The 23048-nt window shown below is 44.0% G+C and overlaps 1 protein-coding gene across 5 annotated transcripts in view; it reads left to right on the top strand.

Annotated features, from left to right (window-relative positions):
- The window catches only part of rad51b (RAD51 paralog B), a 520835-nt gene that overhangs the window by 409210 nt on the left and 88577 nt on the right, over window positions 1-23048 (top strand). For 4 of the 5 annotated variants that reach the window (XM_072569304.1, XM_072569303.1, XM_072569301.1 and 1 more), the window contains one exon: window positions 1524-1602. The exons of the other annotated variant lie outside the window; for it this stretch is intronic. In XM_072569304.1, coding sequence (XP_072425405.1) covers window positions 1524-1602 — 79 coding nt within the window. The remainder of the gene's footprint in view (window positions 1-1523; window positions 1603-23048) is intronic. 5 annotated transcript variants of the gene reach the window in all.

The raw sequence follows: 23048 nt of genomic DNA, 5'->3' as shown, positions 1-23048 counted from the left end.
TCAGGAAAAAAATGTGGATTTTGTGACCCAGACAGCTGAAGGCACAGCTGCCAAAGATACAGCATTGAAATTTGAGGACATGCAAGAGGCCATAATTGAAAGAATGCAAAGAATAGATGACACTGAGTCAGTGAAGAGGTCAAGAGAGGTAATGCACAGGTAGAACTCCATGTCGCCTGCGTTAACATGGAAAGTGATCCAACGTCAGTGGATGCTGTCAACAAGATGTGAGATGAGGAGGAACCAAGAATGGAATCTTAGATGATTACGAAGGTTTCAGTGTGGATGGGAAGAGACATCTTGAAGGAAGATATATAGGTTGTATGTGTGTTCAGTCCAGCAAAGTGCATTACTTAGTTAATTTAGTAAGACTATAATAATAGTTGATATGAGGAATGAAAATCTCACAGTCTGAATTGGGAAATATTCTTAGAGGTTGGATTAAGGTACTGAGTGACAGCAACTTGAAGCTCAGGTTTTTGCAAGACATTTTGTTTACTCTCTAAGCTAATGCCATACTTGGTTTGAGATGTGTACAATGGGCATTGTAGAGGGAGCTTCCTTATAACTGGTAAGGTACTTGGCCAACCATGAGTTGTCCAGGGCGGCATGGTGGCACAATGGTTAGCACTGCTGCCTCACAGCGCCAAAGACCCGGGTTCAATTCCCGCCTCAGGCAACTGTCTGTGTGGAGTTTGCACATTCTCCCCATGTCTGCATGGGTTACCTCCCACAGTTCAAAAATGTGCAGGTTAGGTGAATTGGCCATGCTAAATTACCCATAATGTTAAGTGAAGGGGCAAATGTAGGGGAATGGATCTAGGTGGGTTTCTCTTCGGAGGGTCGGTGTGGACTTGTTGGGCCAAAGGGCCTGTTTCCACACTGTATGTAATCTAATCTAATCTACATTCTGCATTCAACAGTTTATTACATGAAAGGTCCATATCACGCCTAACCCTCATGGTAAACAGCACATGCAAGTAACTTGCTCCCACACTTAGCGAGTTTTGAGAAGATTTGTAGCTCAGGTTGAGGTTTTGGATGTAGGTTTGCTCGCTGAGCTGGGAGGTTCATTTTCAGACATTTCGTTACCATACTAGGTAACATCCTCAGTGGGCCTCAGGCGAAGCAATGCTGAAAATTCCTGCTTGCGATTCACCACAGGAAATGACATCACCAACCCAATAAACCCAAACATATAAATAGAAAGCAGGAATTTTCAGCATTGCTTCGCCTGAGGCCCACTGAAGATGTTAGCTCGTAGGGTAACAAAATGTCTGGAAATGAACCTTGCAGCTCAGCTTGCTCCCACACACTCTACAGCAAATATGTTAGTACAGTATTCAATCTTGTATTATTGTGGGCTTTAGAAGAGTGAGGATTGGTAATATTTGTAACTACTTGGAAATAGGCAGTGCGAGAGGCAGCTTTATTGCAAGCCTGCTTTCTACAGATTTGTTTTTCTGAAGACTTTCCATTCTGTTTCCTTCAACTCAACATTTTTCTACATTGTTTTGTCACAGATGATCATCGCAAAGTCACCACTTGCTCCATTCGCTGTGTTTATTTTCACCATTCAGAAGGAAGGTCTTGTCCTGCGAGGTAGGAATCTTTAGACAATTGAAAACTCTTAAGCTAGTCTGGCATGTGAAATGGGAAACTTTCATAATCAATTGAAAAATATGTGGGCAACATAATTACAAGCAAATATATATGATACGCATGAGGCAGTGTTCTCCGCCCTAAGCAGTAGTACGTACTGTACGCAGGTATTATGCTAATAGAGTTATTAGCTGATCGGAGCAGCCTGTAATTCTAATTGGCTTAGTTTGTGTATCTGTTAATAGCAAATACGAGTTACTGTTCCATGGATCATTCACCCTTCTTGGGCTATGTTAGACTGGTGAGCAGAAAAGCATGCCTGATGTATTTGTGTTCCTGCAATGCCCCTAGTTCTACGGAAGGCCCAAGAATGTTCTTCCTTGATCAGTTTGGTCTGAGCTCTACAGCAGGAGGTATTGCTGGGATGTTTTAGGCTGAATTCAAAGTCTTCCAAACTATTTACAGCACACAGATCATTCAGTCAAGTTTTATACTTCACACAAATCACCTTCTACCTCAATTCACCTACATTCTACCAACAAATCCTTATATTCGTTTCTCCTTCATGCTTATTTAGCGACTCCTTAAATGTACATATCCACCTCAACAACTTGCTTTAGTATCATGTTCAGGTGAAGAGTTGTCTTCTGAATTTCTTAGCAGATATTTTAGTAACAAACCTGTGATCTCGCTCACAACTGCAAGCGTTTTGGTTACAGGTAGTTCTCCTGTAATGCCGTAGTTGCGAAACCTCACTTAGAAGAAAATTGCTTAATGTAAATAATGGGGCCTATGGGAAAAGTGGGGTTGGGGGGGCAGACCAGCAAAAAATATCAAAAATGTTTAATCCCTCAAAAATCGCCCAAAAGTCAATACAAAATTAAACACAGTACATTTAAAAAATATTGTTTATGCAGGGACAGAAGGTCGTCATGGCGCATAAGGTAGACTCCCTCATTTTTTGTTAAGCATGCTATATCATTTATTTTCTCTTTATGCTCAACACGCTTTATAATATCTAGCTTCTCTTCCAGTGTTGTAGCCTTTCTTTTGTATTCACCACCCGCAATTTTATCACCGGGACACTTCTTGCTCACTTCCTTGTCACTATGCCATTCCATTTTTTTTCAAAGAGAGGCAAAATCTAGGAGTAGTGTACCTTTCACAGGCAGCTGTTCTCTGTACAGTCTATCTCACTGAAAGCTGCTCTGTCAGAAGCTGACCTTGGCGCATACTCGGTAAGCGCTCTCAAAAATACCGTTCCTTAATTCCTCAGCGACGTTATAAGCAAATCCCGCTGTCGGAGTGTGTGTTATCCAAGAACTACCTGTAACCTGTCATGTTCATGAATACCTCCAGGGTTTTCTCTTAGTCATGTCATGACCAAGGAGTGCACTGTAGCTCTAGACCCACTATTCCATGGGGGATGATGTAAAATAAAAGTACTTGTTTCACTTGACCTGATGAACACCTAAATACCATCAGGTTTAAAACAACCAGATGTACCAACCTAATTTCTCAGTAGACACAACTATTGGTTTAGTATAAACCAAAACTTATTCAGTAAAGAAGTCAGTAATGATGAAATGTTTTTCCTCTTACACATTCACAAAACACAGATGGAAACACACAAAAGTACTCTTCAGGAATATAGAACAAACTTATCTGCAGAGATGGGCTTTCTGAAAAATACACTTTGACCAATGGGTTACTCTTGAAGACAAAAGGATAAAACATAGAATGTTCCAGAGTCTCTCGCTCTAGTGTGGTCAAGTCACTAATGATGTTTGTTTATCTATGATGTCATGCAGAAACAGCTCGTTTAGGAAATACAGTTTTGGGATTTTTCTCCGATCACTATCAGAGGAATAGATGGAATTCAGCTGAACTCAACAAGAAGATTTTCCTTTCAGATCGGCTGAACAGCTGTTCTTTGCAAGTTTTCTTCCAACTCACCTTATTCTTAGCAGGCTTTCCTCCAGCTAATGATATAAACATGCTTCCAAGTCAGTCACTGTTCAAAACGGTCCCAGCAGGATTGAATTCGGGCCACAAACTGTTTGTGAATAATGCTTTACTTTGTCGGGAGAAAGGATATTACCTGGACTTCGAAAATGGCAAAGGATTGTGGAGGTAACGCCAAGGAAAGCTTTCATGAGGAGACTTGGACTGCAGTCGACGCCAGGCAAGTACAGTGTGCTAACTGAGCCGCTGGGACAGAGTGTTCACCAAGGGAACTCTCGCTGCAAATTGGTACTCGACCTGGAAAAAAAAAGGCAGGCCAATTTGGAGCAATAGGACTATGTTGGACACTATAAACCAAACATTTTGATGCATATTTAAAGGTGAATAAGGTAGCTGGAAGGCATTATGGTACTGCTTTTCTTGAGTACCATGGGGAGCAAGATATTCATGATTCAACAAGTCTGATGCAACCAGAGAAACCCTAGGAGAAGACCTACCAGGAGTTAAGACAAGTCCTGGGGAGTTATCTTGTACCGAAGCCACTGATGATTGTGGAAAGTTTCTGTTTTAATAAACAGATACAGCATGAAGAAGTGTCCATTGCTCAACTCGTCGTCGCCTTAAAGAGGTTAGTGGAACATTGCGAATTTAGTGGTTCCTCCAAGGTGCCTTGCCAGACTGTTTGGTTTATAACCTCCAACACGAAGCCATCAAACGGAAGATGTTAACATGGGGAGACCTGGATTTAAAGACAGTTTCAAAATTACTACCTTGATGGATTTACCCGCCAGCGAAGCAACACAGATGAATGATTACACCCAGGTGGATAGAGTAGCAAAATTCAGCAGAATCTGGTACCAACCATAGAATGACGACAATGTGGCAAAAGGGGCCTGCTTTCTCCATTAAAATATGTTGCATAGTGTGAAGTTACCATACTTAAACTATGGACATGAATTAAATTACACAAAAGCCAAGACTTATTCATTATATTCTCATAAATCTTGTTGCAACATTACAAGTAGGTAAAAACAAGGACTGCAGATGCTGGAAACCAGAATCTAGATTAGAGTGGTGCTGGAAAAGCACAGCAGGTCAGGCAGCATCTGAGGAGCAGGATCACAACTGCCTACCGACCTCTTCAACATCAGATTTTGACATTGAGAATTTTGGAGTCTCATTCTTTCAGCAATTAGTTGTTAGAAATTTTAAAAAAGGAAAATTGATAGTAACCCCTTTAGTGTCGTTTCTTTTCTTTTAATCCAGTCCTTCTTTCCTTCTCTCCATTTTTCTCTCTGTGCCTGATTTGAATTCATCCGTTCTAATTCACTGTCAGTTCCAAGAGCAGGGACAGTTAAGTGAATATCATGTTACTGACTGTCCCAGAAGCTCTGTTTGATACACTGTTGATAACACCTTCAGCACTCCTCACACAAAACATTTGCATGCGTGTAAGAGTAACTCTAACCAAAGTTAGGGGCTGTTTGATGACCAGACATGAAATATCCTGGATCAGTAAATTTCCTCACACAGTTCCACAGATGATAATAGATTTCTCACTGCTCCTCTCAAGTACCATGTCTTTGCTAGGGATGCCAAGTCTGGTGGAATGCATTCCTAGAGGTTTGTCAGTGGTGTTACCATGCAATTAAACAGCCTGTCTTTCCCATCTTTGACATTTTCATAATTGTGGAACATTGAATTTATGGTTTTCTTTTCAGCTTGTGATCAATATATTTGTATATGTGATGTAAACTGAATTTTATTTGTATAAATATCATTTATTGCGAATATGGTTTCTTGGATTCTGGCTAGTAACAAACATGGGTCTGAAGTTAATAGTTAATTAGGCATTTCTGTAACTATGGTGATTTCTTGTAAAACAGTTTTGGAGATCTAGCTTTAGAATGAATAGTTTCTTGTGTGCGTATATGGTAAAGTTTTACAACTGCATAAGGTAAACAAGGTCAAGTTTTGAAGATCAGGCAATGTTTTGCTAAAGCTTGAGAGAAATAACTGTGATTAAATGTTATTCTTTAATTTTACTTTGAAGTTTGAGCAGTCCTGTGAAGTCCTTGGAACAAGGCGGCTATATAGATCAGTGCTCTTGACAAGGGAGGGTGTAATGAAACTGGATTACCTTAGAGGAAAGAGTTAGTATTAATTCTAGATTAGAAATGTTGGGATAAAACCCTGAAAAGCTTACCTCAAGCTGAGTCTGTTCAAGTGCAAGTGTATAATAGCTCCAGGAAGAACCCATCTGCTGTCTCGGTCAATAAGTTAAAGTACGAGTGACTTGGCCCTACCCAAGGTATTAGACACAGGGATTCTGATATGATTACTGTATGAGTGGTAATTTTAGGTACTGTACAAGGTATGTTTTTGGTTACTGTGCTTGAGGTTTTGGGTGCTATAACAATGTTGTTTTGCTTAAAAATTTCTAAATGACTGTTTTAAGGTTAATGGGATTATCTTATTCTGTGTCTTTAAACGCCTTTGAATTTGTGTCATAAGTTGATAGTTTCGTTTTATCATTTTTACCCATTTCTTTTGTTTATAAATTTCTGTTTTATTATTAAAGCAGAATTTGCAGCATTGCCAGCTTATGCTTCAGCGAGAGACCACATTGTTAAAAATCAAAACAAAATATGAACTATCCGTTTTCTTACATTAGCATTTTCTTACAGTCCTGCAGCAGAAGTTTGAGTTCTAAAATAAGGAATGTTAGTTATTATTACATACTTTGAGATGTTTAAAAATGCGGCGTTACTCAGTCATCTCATGCACACTAATACCAAATACAAACCCAGATAAAGCAGTACAGTTATGACTTACGCTTATCTCAGTCTATTTTGTGGAAAGCCTAAGTTTCTCAGATGACTTTATGCTTTAGCTGGTGATCTGGTAAAGAATCTTAGTAATCTGTGAGGTTTTTGTAGTCGAATTGCCGGGTAGTTGATTCTCCAGTTAACTCAATGTCAGAACAATTTGTGAGGAATCCTTAGCATTTCCCACTTTTAAAATATTACTCTTTATTATTCTGGATGATTTATTGCTAGTTTGATGGTTTTCTGATTGAGCTCTCTCAGCAGAACAGCTTCTTGCTGTATTTAAAAGCTGGCATAGAAAAATGGTTGCCTCGCCATCTGATCTGTTGCAAGTCCAAACATCTTTTCCAAATAAAATGGGTGATTAGGTCATTTTTTTTTATACCTTGTGTTTTGCGCTTTATACCTTGAGAATTCAAGGCAGTAAAGGTTTTCATATTTGAAAAGAACCACTTAATCAAAAATGTCCTTGTGTTGTAGCTTGAAGAAAAGGCATTGAGTCACGATCAGTGTGAAAGGTACCTTCTGTTCCTTCTTGAGAGTGGTTTTAATCCAAAGAAGAAGTCAGATGGTTCTTGTGCACCCATATTTTTGCGCCAAAAACAGCAAGTATTGGAGAAGGTCGATTGGACAGAAACAGAGTTAGAGTTTCTAGTTCAAATGACTCTTCTTTAGAACTGAAGGGAGCTTGAATAAGATGGTCTTTATGCTGTTGACAAAGGAGAGGAAGAATAAGTTAAATAAATGGTGAGGGTGCCCATAGAAAACGGCAAAGGAAATGCTAATGATAATAGCAGAGGAGAAGTATAGATGAAGAATAGGTGTTAATAGCAGGAGGTCAGCTCTGCTAAGAGCAAACCATGGAAACAAGGCACTGGAGTGGGGGTAATTAAAATGGAGGACACTTTTCAAAGTCAGAAGTTATTGAATTCAATGTTGAGTCTTGAAAGTTGTAAAGTCCAATTTTTTGTGGTCATATTTAAAGAATACAAAGTTTGAATTCAAAGTATATTGGCATAGTTAATAAACCTTCAAAAAGCAAAATTATTTTTGAATGTCCCTATGACGTTCTCCAGGTCTTCACCGAGCACTACGCGATTATATCTTAATTAGATTAGATTAGATTAGATTACTTACAGTGTGGAAACAGGCCCTTCGGCCCAACAAGTCCACACCGCCCCGCCGAAGCGCAACCCACCCATACCCCTACATCTACCACTTACCTAACACTACGGGCAATTTAGCATGGCCAATTCACCTGACCTGCACATCTTTGGACTGTGGGAGGAAACCGGAGCACCTGGAGGAAACCCACGCAGACACGGGGAGAACGTGCAAACTCCACACAGTTAGTCGGGAATTGAACCCGGATCTCTGGCGCTGTGAGGCAGCAGTGCTAACCACTGTGCCACCGTGCCGCCCCGTTACTGGAAGCTTCAGTTTAATCTTGGAGATTTGCGATCCTAGCCTTTGCACCCAAGCCTCCACAAGTAAGTGCCAGTAGACCAGCTCTCTCTCCCTACTTGGCTGCTCCCAATTCTGACTTGACATCAGAATCCCCTGGTTCTACTTTCTGATTCGAGTCATTTGATGGGAAGCAACGTTGTACGTAGATGTGCCGATGTGTACTTGCCCATAAGTGTTTGACTGTTTTTTTTCCTTTCAAAAGAGCTTTGTTGCAGTAAACTGTAAACAGTCATTAGGGAATGATTAAATGCAGTTCCTTTCTGATTGTTTGTTCCGTTTAGGCTGAAATGTTGCCCCTTTAAAAATGAAAATGGGATAAACAATGTTTAATGACCAGCTGTGTTCTTGATGGATGCTTTAATAAAATAATAGATGTCCGGACTTCACTCAGCACCATTTACTTTGTAATTATTTGGATTCAAGAGATTAGATTCCCCAGAGTGTGGAAACAGGCCCTTCGGCCCAACAAGTCCACACCGACTCTGTGAAGAGCAACCCACCCAGACCCATTCCCCTACATTCACCACTGATTAACGCACCTAACACTATGGGCAATTTAGCACGGCCAATTCACCTAACAGGTTAACCTCAAACCTTCTGAGTGAGACCTTTTGCTTAAAGCTGAAGAGATTGCACCAAGAGCATTAACCTGACTGACCTGTTGTAGGCAAAAGTGAGGACTGCAGATGCTGGAAACCAGAGTTTATATTAGAGTGGTGCTGGAAAAGCACAGCAGATCAGGCAGCATCTGAGGAGCAGGAAAATCGATGTTTTGGGCAAAAACCCTTCAGGAATAGCTGTTGTACACTTTTATATTTCCGATTTAAGCATCTCTCCAATTACCCCTGATGACTCTGGATGTTCTCATAGTCTGTTTGGAGATTATTTTCCTGGTGAAAAGAAGGAAGAGGGTGATCCCAAAGTACTTCAGAAGTGCAGTTGTATGTAAGAAACATAGCAAACAATTTGCACGTGGCAAAACTCGACCCTGTCCAGGGCACACACGCATTCATTTGATTGCTCGACTTTCTTCCTTCACTTCCTCCACCACTAACATATCATCCATAAGATACAATGCTAGTAACTCACTGAGGTTCCTTCAACAGTACCTTCCAAACCAGTGATCTCTGTCTCCTAGAAGGCCAAGGACAGCAGATTCAAAAGAAACGTCAGCTAAAAGTTGTTCTGCCAGCCACTTAACCATCCTGACTTGGAAATATATCACCATTCCTTCAGTGCAGGTGGATCAAAATCCTGGAATTTCCTCCCTACTGGCATTGTGGGTCAACGTATACCATATTAACTGCAGCAGTTCATGAAGGCAGTTCAGCACCACCATCTCAAAAGCAATTGGAAATGGGGAATAAATGCAGGCATGGATTTGATCACTTTCTAATATTAGAAAAATCATGAGATTTATTTATTTAGCTATTTTGATCTATTTGTAAAAAAAAAACTATCTTGCGACGTGAAACACAGAAAAAGTTATGTAAAATGAACATTTCAGCAACTTTACACTGCATGAAGTATACAGTTATTAATGTATGTCAATACTTACAAACTTTTCATAACTTGCTGTTTCTACTTGCCTCCTCCTCACTGCCTCTCCAGGCCACAACTTCTTCTATTCAATGACCATCCCCCACTCACTCATCGATCGTCCTGTTTCGTGCTTTCCACCCCAACCCTCCTGTTCACTGTCTTTCTCCTGAGTTGCTTCACTCGCTTGCCATTCTTCCCTGACTCTCCTGTTCACTTCTTCACTCTCCTGTTCACTTCTTCACTCTCCTGAGACATTGTTGTAAATGAGGTTTGAAGAGAGGAAAGTAGGAAGTGAGAGGAGCGGGTGGGTGGATCAGTGGGAGAGATGGAAGTAGGTCAGCGCGGAGGAGGGCCAGGGGAGGATGTAGCGACCGAGTGCGTGAACGTGAAGGTTGGCAGAACAGCGTGCGACCAGGGTAGGTGAGCAGGAGGCTCTGTGAGCAGGCCTCAGGAAAGGCAGACATGAGCTGTGTGGCAAACATCTGTCACAACAGCTGGAGGCTGTGCGTACGGACAAAGGGAAGGAACAGGCTTGTGTTCGACTGTGCAGATCCTGAGGGTCAAACATCTCACAAATGTTCAAATACCAAGAAGGAAACCATTTGGGCTGGATTTACTGCAACCTTCCATGGCAGGAACCGTGACAAGTCAGATCCAGTTATCTACAGGAGATGCCTTGGGTCATACTAACCTTATCCAATTAACTCAGAGGGCAGATAGGCTAAAGTGGGATTCCTGATGGCCACGTAGAGGCTGTAAATTAGGCTAATTAATTAGCTAATTGCCAATTACCTTTCCTGACTCAACTGTGATTTAATTGTGTCTAATTCAGGTAGCTAACATCGGACAGAGAGTTGGCCGCAATACATTGAACTAATCTCCCATTTGTCACAGTAAGCCAGAGGATGTAGGATGGGTATCTAAGAGAATATTTTGTGTCATGAAAGGGGGATATGGGTATAGACATCAGGGAAAGGTCTATGTTACAATTAAAGAAGTTATCATTGACAGAGAGGAGGTTCTGAGTGGTCTGACAGGCTTAAGTAGATACATCTCCAAGGCCACATCAAATATATCCCAAGTTGTTGAGTTAGGCAAGGAAAGCAATAGGGCACTGGCAAAAAATTTCAATTCCTTTCTGTCCAGAGGAGAGGTGGCAGAGGACTAGAAACGACCAATTTAGTACCATTACTCAAGAGGGGAGCAGGGGATAAACCAGGAAACTATAGGCCCGTCATTAGAGTCATAGAGTCGTACAGCATGGGGCGGCGCGGTGGCTCAGTGGTTAGCACTGCTGCCTCACAGCACCAGGGACCCAGGTTTGAATCCCATCTCAGGCAACTGTCTGTGTGGAGTTTGCACTTTCTCCCCATGTCTGCGTGGGTTTCCAGGTGAATTAGCCACGCTAAATTACCCATAGTGTCTAGGGATGTGTTGGTTAGGTGCATTAGTCAGAGGTAAACGTAGGGAAATAGGGTAGCGGAATGGGTCCGAGTGAGTTACTCTTCGGAGGGTCGGTGTGGACAGTCCTGATGAAGGGCTTTTGCCTGAAACATCAATTTTCCTGCTCCTCGGATGCTGCCTGACTCTGATGTAAACTCTGGTTTCCAGCATCTGCAGTCCTCACTTTTGCCAATGTTGGGCCAAATGGCCTGTTTCCACACTGTAGGGATTCTATGACCATGGAAACAAATTATTGGAAGGAATCCTGAGAGTTAAAATTAATCTGCATTTGGAGATGCAGAGATTAACTAAGAACAGTCAGCATAGTTTTATTCAGGGGAGGTCATGTCTGATCGACTTGATTGAATTTTTCAAAGAGGTGGTCAGGTTTGTAGATGAACCATACTGGACTTCAGCAAGGCTTTTGGTAAAGTCCTGCATGGGAGACTGATAGGGGCCCATGGGACCCAAAGAAATTTGGTGAATTGGGTCCATAATTAGCTGACAAGCCTGAAACTGACAGTGATGGTTGAGAGAGAGTTTTCTGACTGCAAGTCTGTGCCCAGTGGGGGGGACTCAGGGGTCTTGTTGTTTGTCATTTATATAGATGAGCTAGACTGGAATGTAAGAGGGTTGACTAGTCAGCTTGCAGATGATAACAAAAATTCGCTATTTGTAGTGAAGAGGATAGCCTCAAACAACAAGAGGATATGGATGGGTTGATCAGTGGCAAATGAAATTCAATCCAGATATGTGTGTGGTGATGCCACTTCAACTGGACAAATAAAGCAAGAGAATACATGATGAATTGTAGAATCCTGAGAAGCACAGAGGGTCAAGGGGTGCAAATATATCGGTCCCTTAATGTATCAGGACAGGTGGATAAAGTGAAAAGCAAAATAACTGCGGGTGCTGTAAACCAGTCAGAAAAACAGAAGTTGCTGGAAAAGCAGAGTAGGTCTGGCAGCATCTGTGAAGAGAAATCAATGTTTTGGGCGCTGGTGACCCTTCCTCAGGGAGGTTATGATTGAACTGTATAAAGTGTTGGTTAGGCCACAGCTAGAGTATTGTGTGAAGTTCTGGAATACAAGAGGGATGTGACAGCACTGGAGAGGATGCAGAGGTGATTTATCAGGATGTTGGGTGAGCTGGAGAGTTGTTAAGAAGCGAGATTGGACAGACTGAGGTTGTTTTCCTTAGCGCACGGGAGACTGAGTGGGGACATGATTGAAATTTATAAAATTATGAGGGGTATAGATAGCGTAGACAGGAAAAAAAATTTCCCCTTGATGGAGAGATTGAGGACCAGAGACCATAGATTTAAGGGGCACAAGGTTTAGAGGGGATGAGAGGAAAAACGTCAAGAAATCTGGTAAAACATGGATACTGGAACTCACTGTCTGTATGGGTGGTACCAGCAGAAATCGTCATAACATCCAAGGAGTATTTAGATGTGGACTTGTAATACCAAGGTATGGGTCAAGTGCTGGAAAATAGATTGGAATACTGTAGTTAGGTGCTTCTATTCAACCTGAGCATACATGATGGGCTCTTTTCTGTGCTTTATATTTCTATGGACTTTATGGCAACACCCTGTACTAACCACGGTCTCCCATTTATCATCAATTATACTCACTGGAGCCCTCTCTCTCTGAAGGCATTCTGAGTCTACCTACAGCAGGTGGACTGCAGCGGTTCAAGAAGGCAGCTCACTGTCACTTTCTCGAGAGCAATTCAAGACAGGCAATAAATGCTGGCCCAGCCAGCAGCACCCGCATCCCATGAATGAATAAAAAGCTACGGACTCCCATTTATCACAAAACCCTATATTAACTACAAACTTTCATTTATCACAGTGCTCTGTGTTAAGTACAGTTTCCTATTTGCCACAATACCTTGTACTATCCAGCCTCCCATTTGTCACAGTGCTCTGTATTAACTACAATCTCTCATTTATTCCAATACCCTGTATTAGTCTCCCCTTTACCACAATGATCAGTGTTAACTATGTTGTCCATTTGCTCCATGCTGATTGTATCTTTACATACTGCAGTCTTCATGCTAGTTGCATTCCTCCTAATGTCTACACTTTCCATGTTTGTTAGTTATTCATCCCAACAACTCGTTTCAACTTCTGTTCGGTCTTCCACACTAAGCCCGACTCTCGGTACGATTGCTGTACCCTGGGACAGACACAGAACATTTTGTTTCCCGGGGTAAAGGATTGTAATAAAACAAGGGTTAAGAGGGTTTTGCAATTTCCAAGCCCCTTTTGTAGGTTCTGGAGGTCCCTTACTCTTTCCTCTCTCCTTTTCTGATTTGAAAACAAAGGCAGCAGCTGTTGGCTGTGGCCTCGCAGTGATCCGGAGTCCAAATTCGCCCAGAACTCCAAAGTTAGAGAGTGGTCAGACTTTGCGAACAGGAGATTTGATAACTCTGATCAGTTTAATATATAGCCACTGTTCAGCAACAAAAGAAGCCACTGTTTTTGCTGAGATCTGATTTGAGACGGTCTCCTCCTGAAGGGTTTAAATTGTTACGAGCGCTCTATTGCTTCGTCGGCTGGTGGGCATCCTTTTTGATCACTGTGTGCCAAACGACCACTTTACCAGCTGAATGACACAGATGAACACCCCCTGTCAGTGCCTCGTATTGAGCAGGCCAGCAGGGGTGACAGCACAGAAGCTGGAACAAAATAACTTTGGGCGTGAGAGATTTCTGCTTCTCTCGCTTCGCTGACCACAGAAGCCAGGAGCTTGCTCCTTGTTCACAGAGCCCTGGCTAAGGGTCTTTATTTACCTCATTCAGCCGAGTGTGCTTGCAGGGAAAGGCAGCATGCAAAGGAAACACTGCACTGCTTGTTACTAAAGGAACAGAATGCTTGTCTTTGAAACTGCAGCCTGTCACGTTCAATAGTATTGATACTGTCTGAAGTCCTCTCCGTACAATGTGTCACTGTCAGCCATTTCATCATTCTCACACAGGACTTGTATTCAAGGTCCATTTGTTGGTTCAGAATTCTCACACCAAGAGCATCGTGAGACCCACCTCAAAATTAGAATGCTTGATCTGATCTTTCCAGTTCACGTGATTGCTTGTAGTTTGCATTTATATAGCACCTTTTACAATCTCAAAACATCCTAAAGCATTTTTTAAAACCAGTTAAGCACATTGTGAAACATAGTCAGGGCTGTAATGTACAAAATGTGGCAGTCAGTTTGCATGGAGCAAGCCCCCCACCCCTCGTGCGCGCACACACTCTCTATGATAATGATCGTAACATATCTGTTCCTCTGTTGTTACTGAGGAATAAGTATCAGCCAGACACCAGAGATAACTTTCCTGTTTAGAGAGTTGCACATTACAGAAACAGGCCCTTCAGTCCAATTAGTCCATCTGACCATGTTCCCAAATTAAACGAGGAGATAGTGAGAACTGTAGATGCTGGAGAGTCAGAGTGGGTAAAGAGTTGAGCTGGAGAAAAGCACAGCAGGTCAGGCAGCATCAGGACTGATGAAATGTGCTGACCTTTCCTTTCCACGTACTTATCCAAATCTCTCTTAAATGTTGTAATTGTATCCATATCCACTACTTCCTCTGCCCGTTCATTCCACACATGGATTACCCTCTGTGGAAAAAGGTTACCCCTCATGTCCTCTTTAAAACCTTCTCCTCTCTCCTTAAAAATATGCTGCCTAGTTTTGAACTCCCCACCTTAGGGAAAAGACCCTTGCTAGTCACTCTGTTTATACCCCTCATGCTCTGTAGAATATGGCTATGCCCATGTTTTATGTCCACTGTGCAGATTGGATGAAATCTCAGTATAATATCTCATCCGAAATAAGTCATCTCAAAGTATAGCACTTGCTCAGTATGTAATTAAAAACAGAAAACCTGGAAATATTCTGCAGGTCTGACAGTCACAGTTCTGATGAAAGGTCACTGATCTGAAGCATCAACTCTGTTTCTCTCTCCACAGATGCTGTCAGACCTGCTGAGCATTTCTAGCACTTTTCCGTTTTAATTTCAAATTTCCAGCAGCCACAGTATTTTTTCCTTTCCCAGTACAGCACGTGAGTGTCAATCTAGGGTTTTGTGCACACATTTCTGGAGTGAGACATGAACCCACAGTGCTCTGACTCACAGGCGAGAGTGCTACTTGAACCACAGCTGACAGCAGCAAACCACAACTGTGTGATTATCAGATAATTTGTTTTAGTGATGTTGGCTGCTAAATGAATCACACTTCAATCTTTAACTTTCATCCTGGGTTTTCAAATCACCCTTACTCTTGCGTTTGACATCTGATCCTTGTTTCTGAATCTGCATTGCTCCTAGGTTTGACATCCCGTCTGACTGATAGCTTCAGGGACAGTGCACCCCCCTGTCAGTATTGTACTGGTATGTCAGCTGTACTTTGAGCCAGCAAGGTACTTGAAGTCACAATCTCCTGATGCAGGCAAGATTGCTTCTGGTGAGACATTGCTGGCAATGTACTGGTACAAAAGGAAGCAGGGTCTGTCCAGGCTCTTTTTGTTTTGTTCATTCACAGGGACGTGGTTATTGCTGGCTGGGCCAGCATTTATGATCCATTCTTAGTTGCCTTGAGAAGGAGGTGGTGTGTTGCTTTCTTGAATCTTTGCAATCCGTTTTGTACAAGTGCACCCACAGTGCTATTAGGATGGACGTTTTGCAGAACTTTGACCCAGTGACAGTGACAATATATTTTCCGGTCAGGGCAGTATGCGACTTGGGGGAGAACTTGCAGCTGATGAAGTTTTGCAGTCCTTTTCCTTCTCAGTAATAATGGTCTTGAGCTTTGAGCTGTCTAGGGAGCCCTGGGTGTACTTCTCTCTCACTCTCAGAACCTTCTGAATGGATGAAGGCGCCAAGCAGGTTTGGTGATTGATATTTGAATGAGTTCAGTTGGGTAGCACGGTGGCTCAGTGCCAGGGACCCGGGTTCGATTCTGGCCTCGGGCAACTGTCTATGTTGAGTTTGTGCATTGTCCCTGTGTCCACGTTTGTTTCCTCTGAGTGCTCCGGTTTCCTCCCACAATCCAAAGATGTGCAGGTTAGGTGTATATATGCCATGCTAAATTGCCCTATCGTTTCCAGGGATGGGCAGATTAGGTGGCTTAGCCATGGAAAATGCAGGGATGAGGTGGGGGTGAGTCTGGGTGGGTTGCTGTTTGGAGGGTCAGTGTGGACTTGATGCACTGAATGGCCTGCTTCCACATTGTAGGAATTCTATGAATCTGAGTTGTGGAGGGTTGTTGGATTGGAGGAAATTACAGTCAAGTGGAACAAGGCCAATGGATGGATTAGAATGCAGGGACGGGAATTTTAAAAATAATACTTTGCTTGACATTGAGCTTATGTAGGTCAATGAACATGCAGTGAGGGGGGTAGAAGATATGCTGAGAGCTGACGCACGGGCAGCAGAGTTTAGATGAACTCAGGTTAACAGAGGGTAGACATGGGAGACCAGACTGGATAGTGTAGGAATATCCACGTCTACGGAAAATACAGGCATAGGTGAAGATTTCAGCAGCAGATGAGCTGAGACTGGAGTGATGTCAAGTGATGTTGCTGAGTTGGAAATAGGCAGCCTTAATGATGACACAAAGATGAGTTAAGAAGCTTGGGAGCAAATGCAGCAGCAATTTTGCAGGGAGACTGGCTTACCTCAGACTCCTGCCCAGAAGAGGGGATGGAGTCAGTAGCTAGAGAATAATAGCTTTTTTAGTTTAGTTGCCCTCGGGCCGCCTCCTGATGTGGCTAAGGCCCCGTGTAACTCCATCCCTACTTCATCCCGGGTGGCAACATCAGAAGGCGAGGCAAGATCTCGTTGGTGGACTTGGAGCCAGGACCCCATCAGCTGATGTCTATCTGTCAGAGGAGATGCAGGACCCACGCAGCATGACTATCTCCAACTCTGAGGCAGATGTGGGAGTGACAGTGTCAGTGGCAGCAGAAAAGGAGCACATTGCCAGGAGCCCAAGGGCAATGTTGGACATCAGCGACTGGAGCAGCAGAGAGGGTGAATTCTACAAAGAGGGAAGGATGTCAAAGAGCATGGTGCTGGAAAAGCACAGCTGGTCAGGCAGCATCCAAAGAGCGGGAGAGTGAACGTTTCAGGCATAAACCTTTCATCAGGACATATGCCCGAAATGTCGGTTCTCCTGCTCCTTGGATGCTGCTGACCTGCTGTGTGTTTCCAGCTCCACACTCTCGACTCTAATCTACAAGCACCCGAAGCCCTCACCTTCTAGAAAGAGAAAGGTGAACTTTCGAAGCTGTATTAGTTTTAGTAATATCAACTTAATATTAATTTATTGAGCAATTTATCCAGCAATTTATTCTATAATCCAAGGTAGTGCAGCAACATGGTGACATTATCCACTTTTCACTGCACCTAAGTACAAGGTAAATATATTAAATAAATATGAATCTAATGTTTGGAGTGCTGACTGAAATAATACCGGCAAAACTGAAGTCATTTATTTGGAGGAAATTTCAAGCTCATCCAGTATTGGATGTTGGAAAAACGGAGTCTGATAATTTATCAGAATGATGATGGTAAGGTAGAGTTGGACATCATCAGAGTACGTGTGAAAACTAACATCGTGCCTTTGATAATCATTGTCAAGGCACAGCTTTTAAAATAGGAATTAGGAGAGTGGTTCCGAGATAGATCCATGGTGAGGCCAGAGGTGAATGGGGCAGGAACAAGAAAAGAAGTCTCTGCAAGTGATTCTCTTGCTACTGTTAGGTAGATATAGTATAGAGATGCCGCTGTTGGACTGGGGTGGACAAGGTCAGAAGTCACACAACATCAGGTTATCGTCCAACAGGTTTATTTGAAATCACAAGCTTTCAGAGTGGTTCTCCCTCATCATCTGAACGTCACCTGTTAGACTATAAGCCGGTGATGTTTGATTTCTGACATTAGATAGATAAGAATGGAAACAGGTTGAGAACAGCAGAAAGTGAGGACTCCAGATGCTGGAGATCAGAGTCAAAACGTGTGGGGCGCTGGAAAAGCACAGCAGGTCAGGCAGCATCCGAGGAGCAGGACAGTTGATGTTTCGGGCATAAGCCCTTCAGCAGGAATGTTGAGAACAGATCCACCCAGCTGGACAGCAGTGGACTGGTTTTGCAGGGTGGTGTGATCAAACGACTCTGAAACCTCCGATAGATTGAGCTAGAATTCTCTCCCTAATGGCATTGTGTGGTCAACACACAGCACAGCACCTTTTGAAGGGCAACTGGGGACCGGCAATAAATGCTGATGAAGGGCTTTTGCCCGAAACGTCGATTTTCCTGCTCCTCGGATGCTGCCTGACCTGCTGTGCTTTTCCAACACCACTCTAATCTAAACTCTGATTTCCAGCATCTGCAGTCCTCACTTATGCCTAATAAATGCTGACCCAGCCAGCGACACATATGTCCCACATATGATTGGAAACAGGGCAAGTAGAAGTTGAAGCCCATTTCTGACTGTGATCAGAGCAGTTTAATACTGTGGCAGGCGCAGAAATCTGATTTGGAATGATTCCCATGCAGTTCCAAAAGAAGAGTCATATTCAACACAAAAAGGTCAATTCTGTTTGTCTTTTCATGGATCCCTTCCACATCTGCTGGTGTTTCCCTCTGTTTAGTTCTCATCTCCTGTGTCCTCAACATTCTCCCTCTATCTTCTTCAAACACAACTTTGTAGGGAAGGCGGGAACAGACTTTGCAAGTTCAAATGGAAATAACAAATCATGATCTCCCTCTACCTAATATCCAAAGAGAACAGAGCTAAAAATATATAAATCTCCTGAGAGGGACAAGTACAGAGAAGTGTTATTTTAATCAGTTGAGATAAAGAATCCACACTTGAAATGTCAATGCCTGTAAGTTGCCGATCTGCTGAGAGCTCGCAGCCTATTCTCAGTGTTTTAGTTCACTTCATTTAAAAATAGGGCATGCAGATTCAGAGTTTGCCATTGGTTGGTGGTCACCAAGGTAGCCACAGCCGGCAGAAAAGAGTTGTTCTCTCTCTCTCTCTCTATCTCTCTCTCCCCACCCCTCACCACCCCCCCCCCCCACCACCCCCCACCCCCCCCCCACCACCACCCCCCCCCACCACCCCCCCCACCACCACCACCCCCCACCCCACCACCCCACCACACCCCCCCACCCACCCCCCCCCACCCCCCCCCACCACCACTCCCCCCCCCACCACCACTCCCCCCCCCCACCACCACCACCCCCCACCCCACCACCCCCCACCCCACCCCCCCACCCACCCCCCCCCCACCCCCCCCCCACCACCACTCACCCCCCCCCCCCCACCACCACCCCCCCACCACCACCACCCCCCGTCTGAATCTTGGAGATTTGTACAGACTGAACACAGGGGGCAGAGTGCATTCTGCATTGAGAGGCCAAACCACAGAGATTAATTAGCGATGAGAAGCTCAGGGAGCAGCAGCTAATGGACTGTGCTGTTCTCTCCCTTCCCTTCACAGTGCTGACAGAGCATCACTGAAAGCCACACATTAACAAAAGGTCGAGGCAAGTGCATGGAGGGGAGTGGGTGGGGAATACGGGTGGGCTACAGGGCAGTAAAATGAGACCCCCCCCCCCTCCTCCTTTCATAAGGAAATTGCCCTCAGCCTGTCTTTGCTGACCTAATTACCAATTAGGATTTTCATGCAGCCCATTCAGAGGCTAACACTCAAACTCTTTGAATCAGCAACACTTGTAGGAGTGTCCCACAACTGCAGTCAAAGTAATGAGTCCTTTGTTTGCTCCTCAAATGCTTCAGATTCTCAGTCCGTCCAATGTATAGTAATTCAAGGAGATTAAGCAGGTATACCCAACCGAGCCCTTGATTCATATGCTTCCATTTCCTGTAGTGCTGTGTCTCTCTCTCTGCCTCCCTCCTACTCTCCCTATCAGCTCTTTCCCTTCAGCGTGAGCCCTGTGTACCATTATGCCGGTATTTCTATTCACTAGTGGAACCTGACTTACATCTGAGCGTGGGCATTCAGCCTACAAACGGAGGCACATGTGGCCTCCTTGGCTCTCACACCCTTCCTGCATTGATTGGTTTAATCCTTGGCTGGTGGGGGAGGGTTGCAGACTGGGGAACAAAGCATGGGAATGCTGCACATCTGCCTCCTGGGGGAGAAAAAAAAAACCATGACCACGGACACTGTGAGAAGATGGGAAGACAGGTCACTGACATCACATGACCTCCCCCCCCCCCCCCCCCACCCCAGCAGCGAGTTGGATGGGAAAGCTCAGCGGGGTTGGCGGCTGAAGCGTGCGAGAGAGGACGGGTTATTCAGCACAGCAGCAAGGAGCAGGTGCACGGAGGAACCGCAGTGTGAATGAGGCAGACAATGGTGACGTTCATTGTCGAGCGGGAAGGTGCCAGCGATTCCTTTTACAGCGAGGGAAGCTGCTGGACACTGGACAGAGCAAAGTAAACGTTGGCCAAGTGCGCTCAGGACTGAGTCACTCTATCTGGTTGCAGTATTCTGCTCCCTCTACCATATTGAATAAAAACAGAAATACAACCTGCTCTGCACTGCAGCTTTGCCACAAATATCTTTTTGACATTTTGTGTGTTTGCTTTTAAGAGATTGAGAGTGTGCATGCCTGCCTTTCTATTGGTGTACATGCATGTTTGTGTATGAGAGTTGCATGTACCTCTCTCTGTGACTACATTCTATTGTGTACACGAACAATGCTTTATGTGTACATGTTTATCTGTTTTAGGATTTGAATGTGACTGTGTTCTGTGTATGTAATCCAATCTATAGGTTTGTGCAGCTCTATCTGTGGCTGTGTGCGTGTCTAACTGTAGATGCAAGTCTGTAAGTCTCTATCTATCTCTGTGTATGGGTATGTGTCTTAGTGATGAATCCAACACTGCACGTGTGAATATCTGTCTCAATGTATGTCTTTCTGACTCTTTGTGTGTCTATCTCTGTGAATTGGTGTCTGTGTATGACATGTGAGGGTGGTGCCTATATGTGTGTGTCTGTATGCATTTCACTTTATTTGTGTGAGGGTGTGTTTATGTGTATAACTCCAGGTATTTGTGTGTCAGTCTGTAACTTTGTGGCTGTGTGCATGTCTGCCTGTGGGTGTGGCTGTCTGTGTTTGTCTATCTTCGTTTATGTGTGTGTTGGGGGAGGAGAAGGCAGCAGGAGGTTGTCTGTGTCTTTTGTGCTCCTCTGTACATTTCTGTTTGTACACTTGCATGTGTAGTTGTCTGTGTGTTTGTGTGTCACTGTGCATGTATCTGTCTAAAGTTGGTGTGTGTGTTTGTATTGTATATTTCTGCCTGTATTTATGTCTGTCAGGGTGTATTTTTATGGGTGGGGTGTCAATCTTTGAATGTGTAGTGGCTGTGTGGGACGGTGTGGGGTGTCTGACTGCGTAGGTTTCTGTGTTCGCACATCTGTCTGTCTTGTGCGCCATTGTGTGTAGTTGTCTGTCAGAGTTTGCGTCTGTTTGCACATGGCTCCGTGTGTGTGTGTGTGTGTGTGTGTGTGTGCGCGCGCGCGCGCCCCTTATCATGCAGTGCTTCTTCTGCCTGTTTGTGCTTTCTTCATTCCATTTCTGAATCAATAAGTTTGTGAAACATATTACCCAGGCCTTATCCTCAGAAAAGGACTTCCTGTCTGAATACATAAAATAACGATTCAACTCCTTTGAAATCCTCATTGCATTTTTTGGGGCACTTTATGCAGTACGTCACTGACCTTCACTCGCCTTACCCCTTCCCACCAAGCCCTTGCTAATCCTCGGTTTCTTACTCTCTGATCTATGAGAGCGTAGTGCCTGTTGAGAGTCCGGCTGTGAGTTCAGATTTCAATTTCGACTTGAGCACACACGAATCAAAGCAGTCAACCGATCTGTGAGAGTCTAAATGTGAGCAGAGCAGGCACTGACAGTCAGAATGTGAGAACAGACAGTGAGTTTTAGGGTGAGATAAGCACACTGGTAAATGTCAGGATGTTAGAACAGGCAGTAAGTTGGGGTCTGAGTATGTAAATCATTAAAATCTTTTCACTGCAATTGGAGTGAGAAACTTGCATTTGCCATTATTTGCTTAATGCAGTCAAATTGAGCTTTTGATGAAGTATAGCCCTCCAGTGATTATCAGTAAACAGCCCTATTGTGAGTACACACAGAACAGGAATTAAAGGGGTTTAGAGGCGGCTATCAGAAAGGTTTAATAGCTGCTGGAGAGCTTATATAATTGCATTCAGCTGGAAATATTTGGGAGAGGCTCTGCTTTCTTCTCTCAGCTGCTGTGTAAATGGAGAGGCATCGATCTGCCCCACAGATTCAACTGCAGTCAGAGTTCTTGGTGCGAAACAGGCCTTTTTGCTAAACATTCCAATGTGAGCTTAGAGCTGAGCTTATGTTGAAAGCCCATTGCACTTCCTCGCCCCCACCTCCCCACACTCAGCAACATTTTTTTTTGAACACACTGCTAATGAAGGAATGGTTTTGCGTGTTTCCTTTCCACTTTCTCCACTGCTGTAAAGGCACTGACTCAGAGAGCAGAACTGTACTTGTCGTGCAGAAATGACTTTGGTGGTGGACGGGTGGGGAATTTTAGCATTACTGCTTGTGCCTCTGCTTATGCTCACTCTTGCTGGAGGTTGGCCAGCAGTGGAAAAGGCTACATGCTCCATGACACTTGGGGCCAGATTGTGGATGCCCAATGGCTCTCGCACTATGGAGCAAACCTTTGGCAGGTTGCGGAGGCAGCCTTCAAGCTGATGGCCTGGTAGCGATGGTCAGAAATAATGTGAACTTCTTCCAAAGCTCCACCTTGAGGTACCCTCATCTTCTCCTGCCTACCACTGCAGCACCCAGCTCGTCTCAGTGAGGCCATTGGCAGGACATTGCTGCAGACTGTTCAATTGGCCTCTGCACGCATGTCCTGTCCACTATCGTAACAGAGTTGAAAAATGTGGTGCTGGAAAAACACAGCAGGCCAGGCAGCATCCGAGGAGCAGGAGAATTGACGTTTTGGGCATAAGCCCTTCTTCAGGAATGAGGCTGGTGTGTCAAGCGGGCTGAGATAAAAGGTAGGGGGGAGGGAATTTGGGGGAAGGGACGCTGGGAATTCGATAAGTAGAAGGAGGTGAGGGTGAGGGTGATAGGCCAGAGAGGGGGTGGG

This window comes from Chiloscyllium punctatum, chromosome 4, assembly GCF_047496795.1.
Source record: "Chiloscyllium punctatum isolate Juve2018m chromosome 4, sChiPun1.3, whole genome shotgun sequence".
Lineage (NCBI taxonomy): Eukaryota > Metazoa > Chordata > Chondrichthyes > Orectolobiformes > Hemiscylliidae > Chiloscyllium > Chiloscyllium punctatum.
This window is presented reverse-complemented; position numbering and strand designations above follow the sequence as displayed.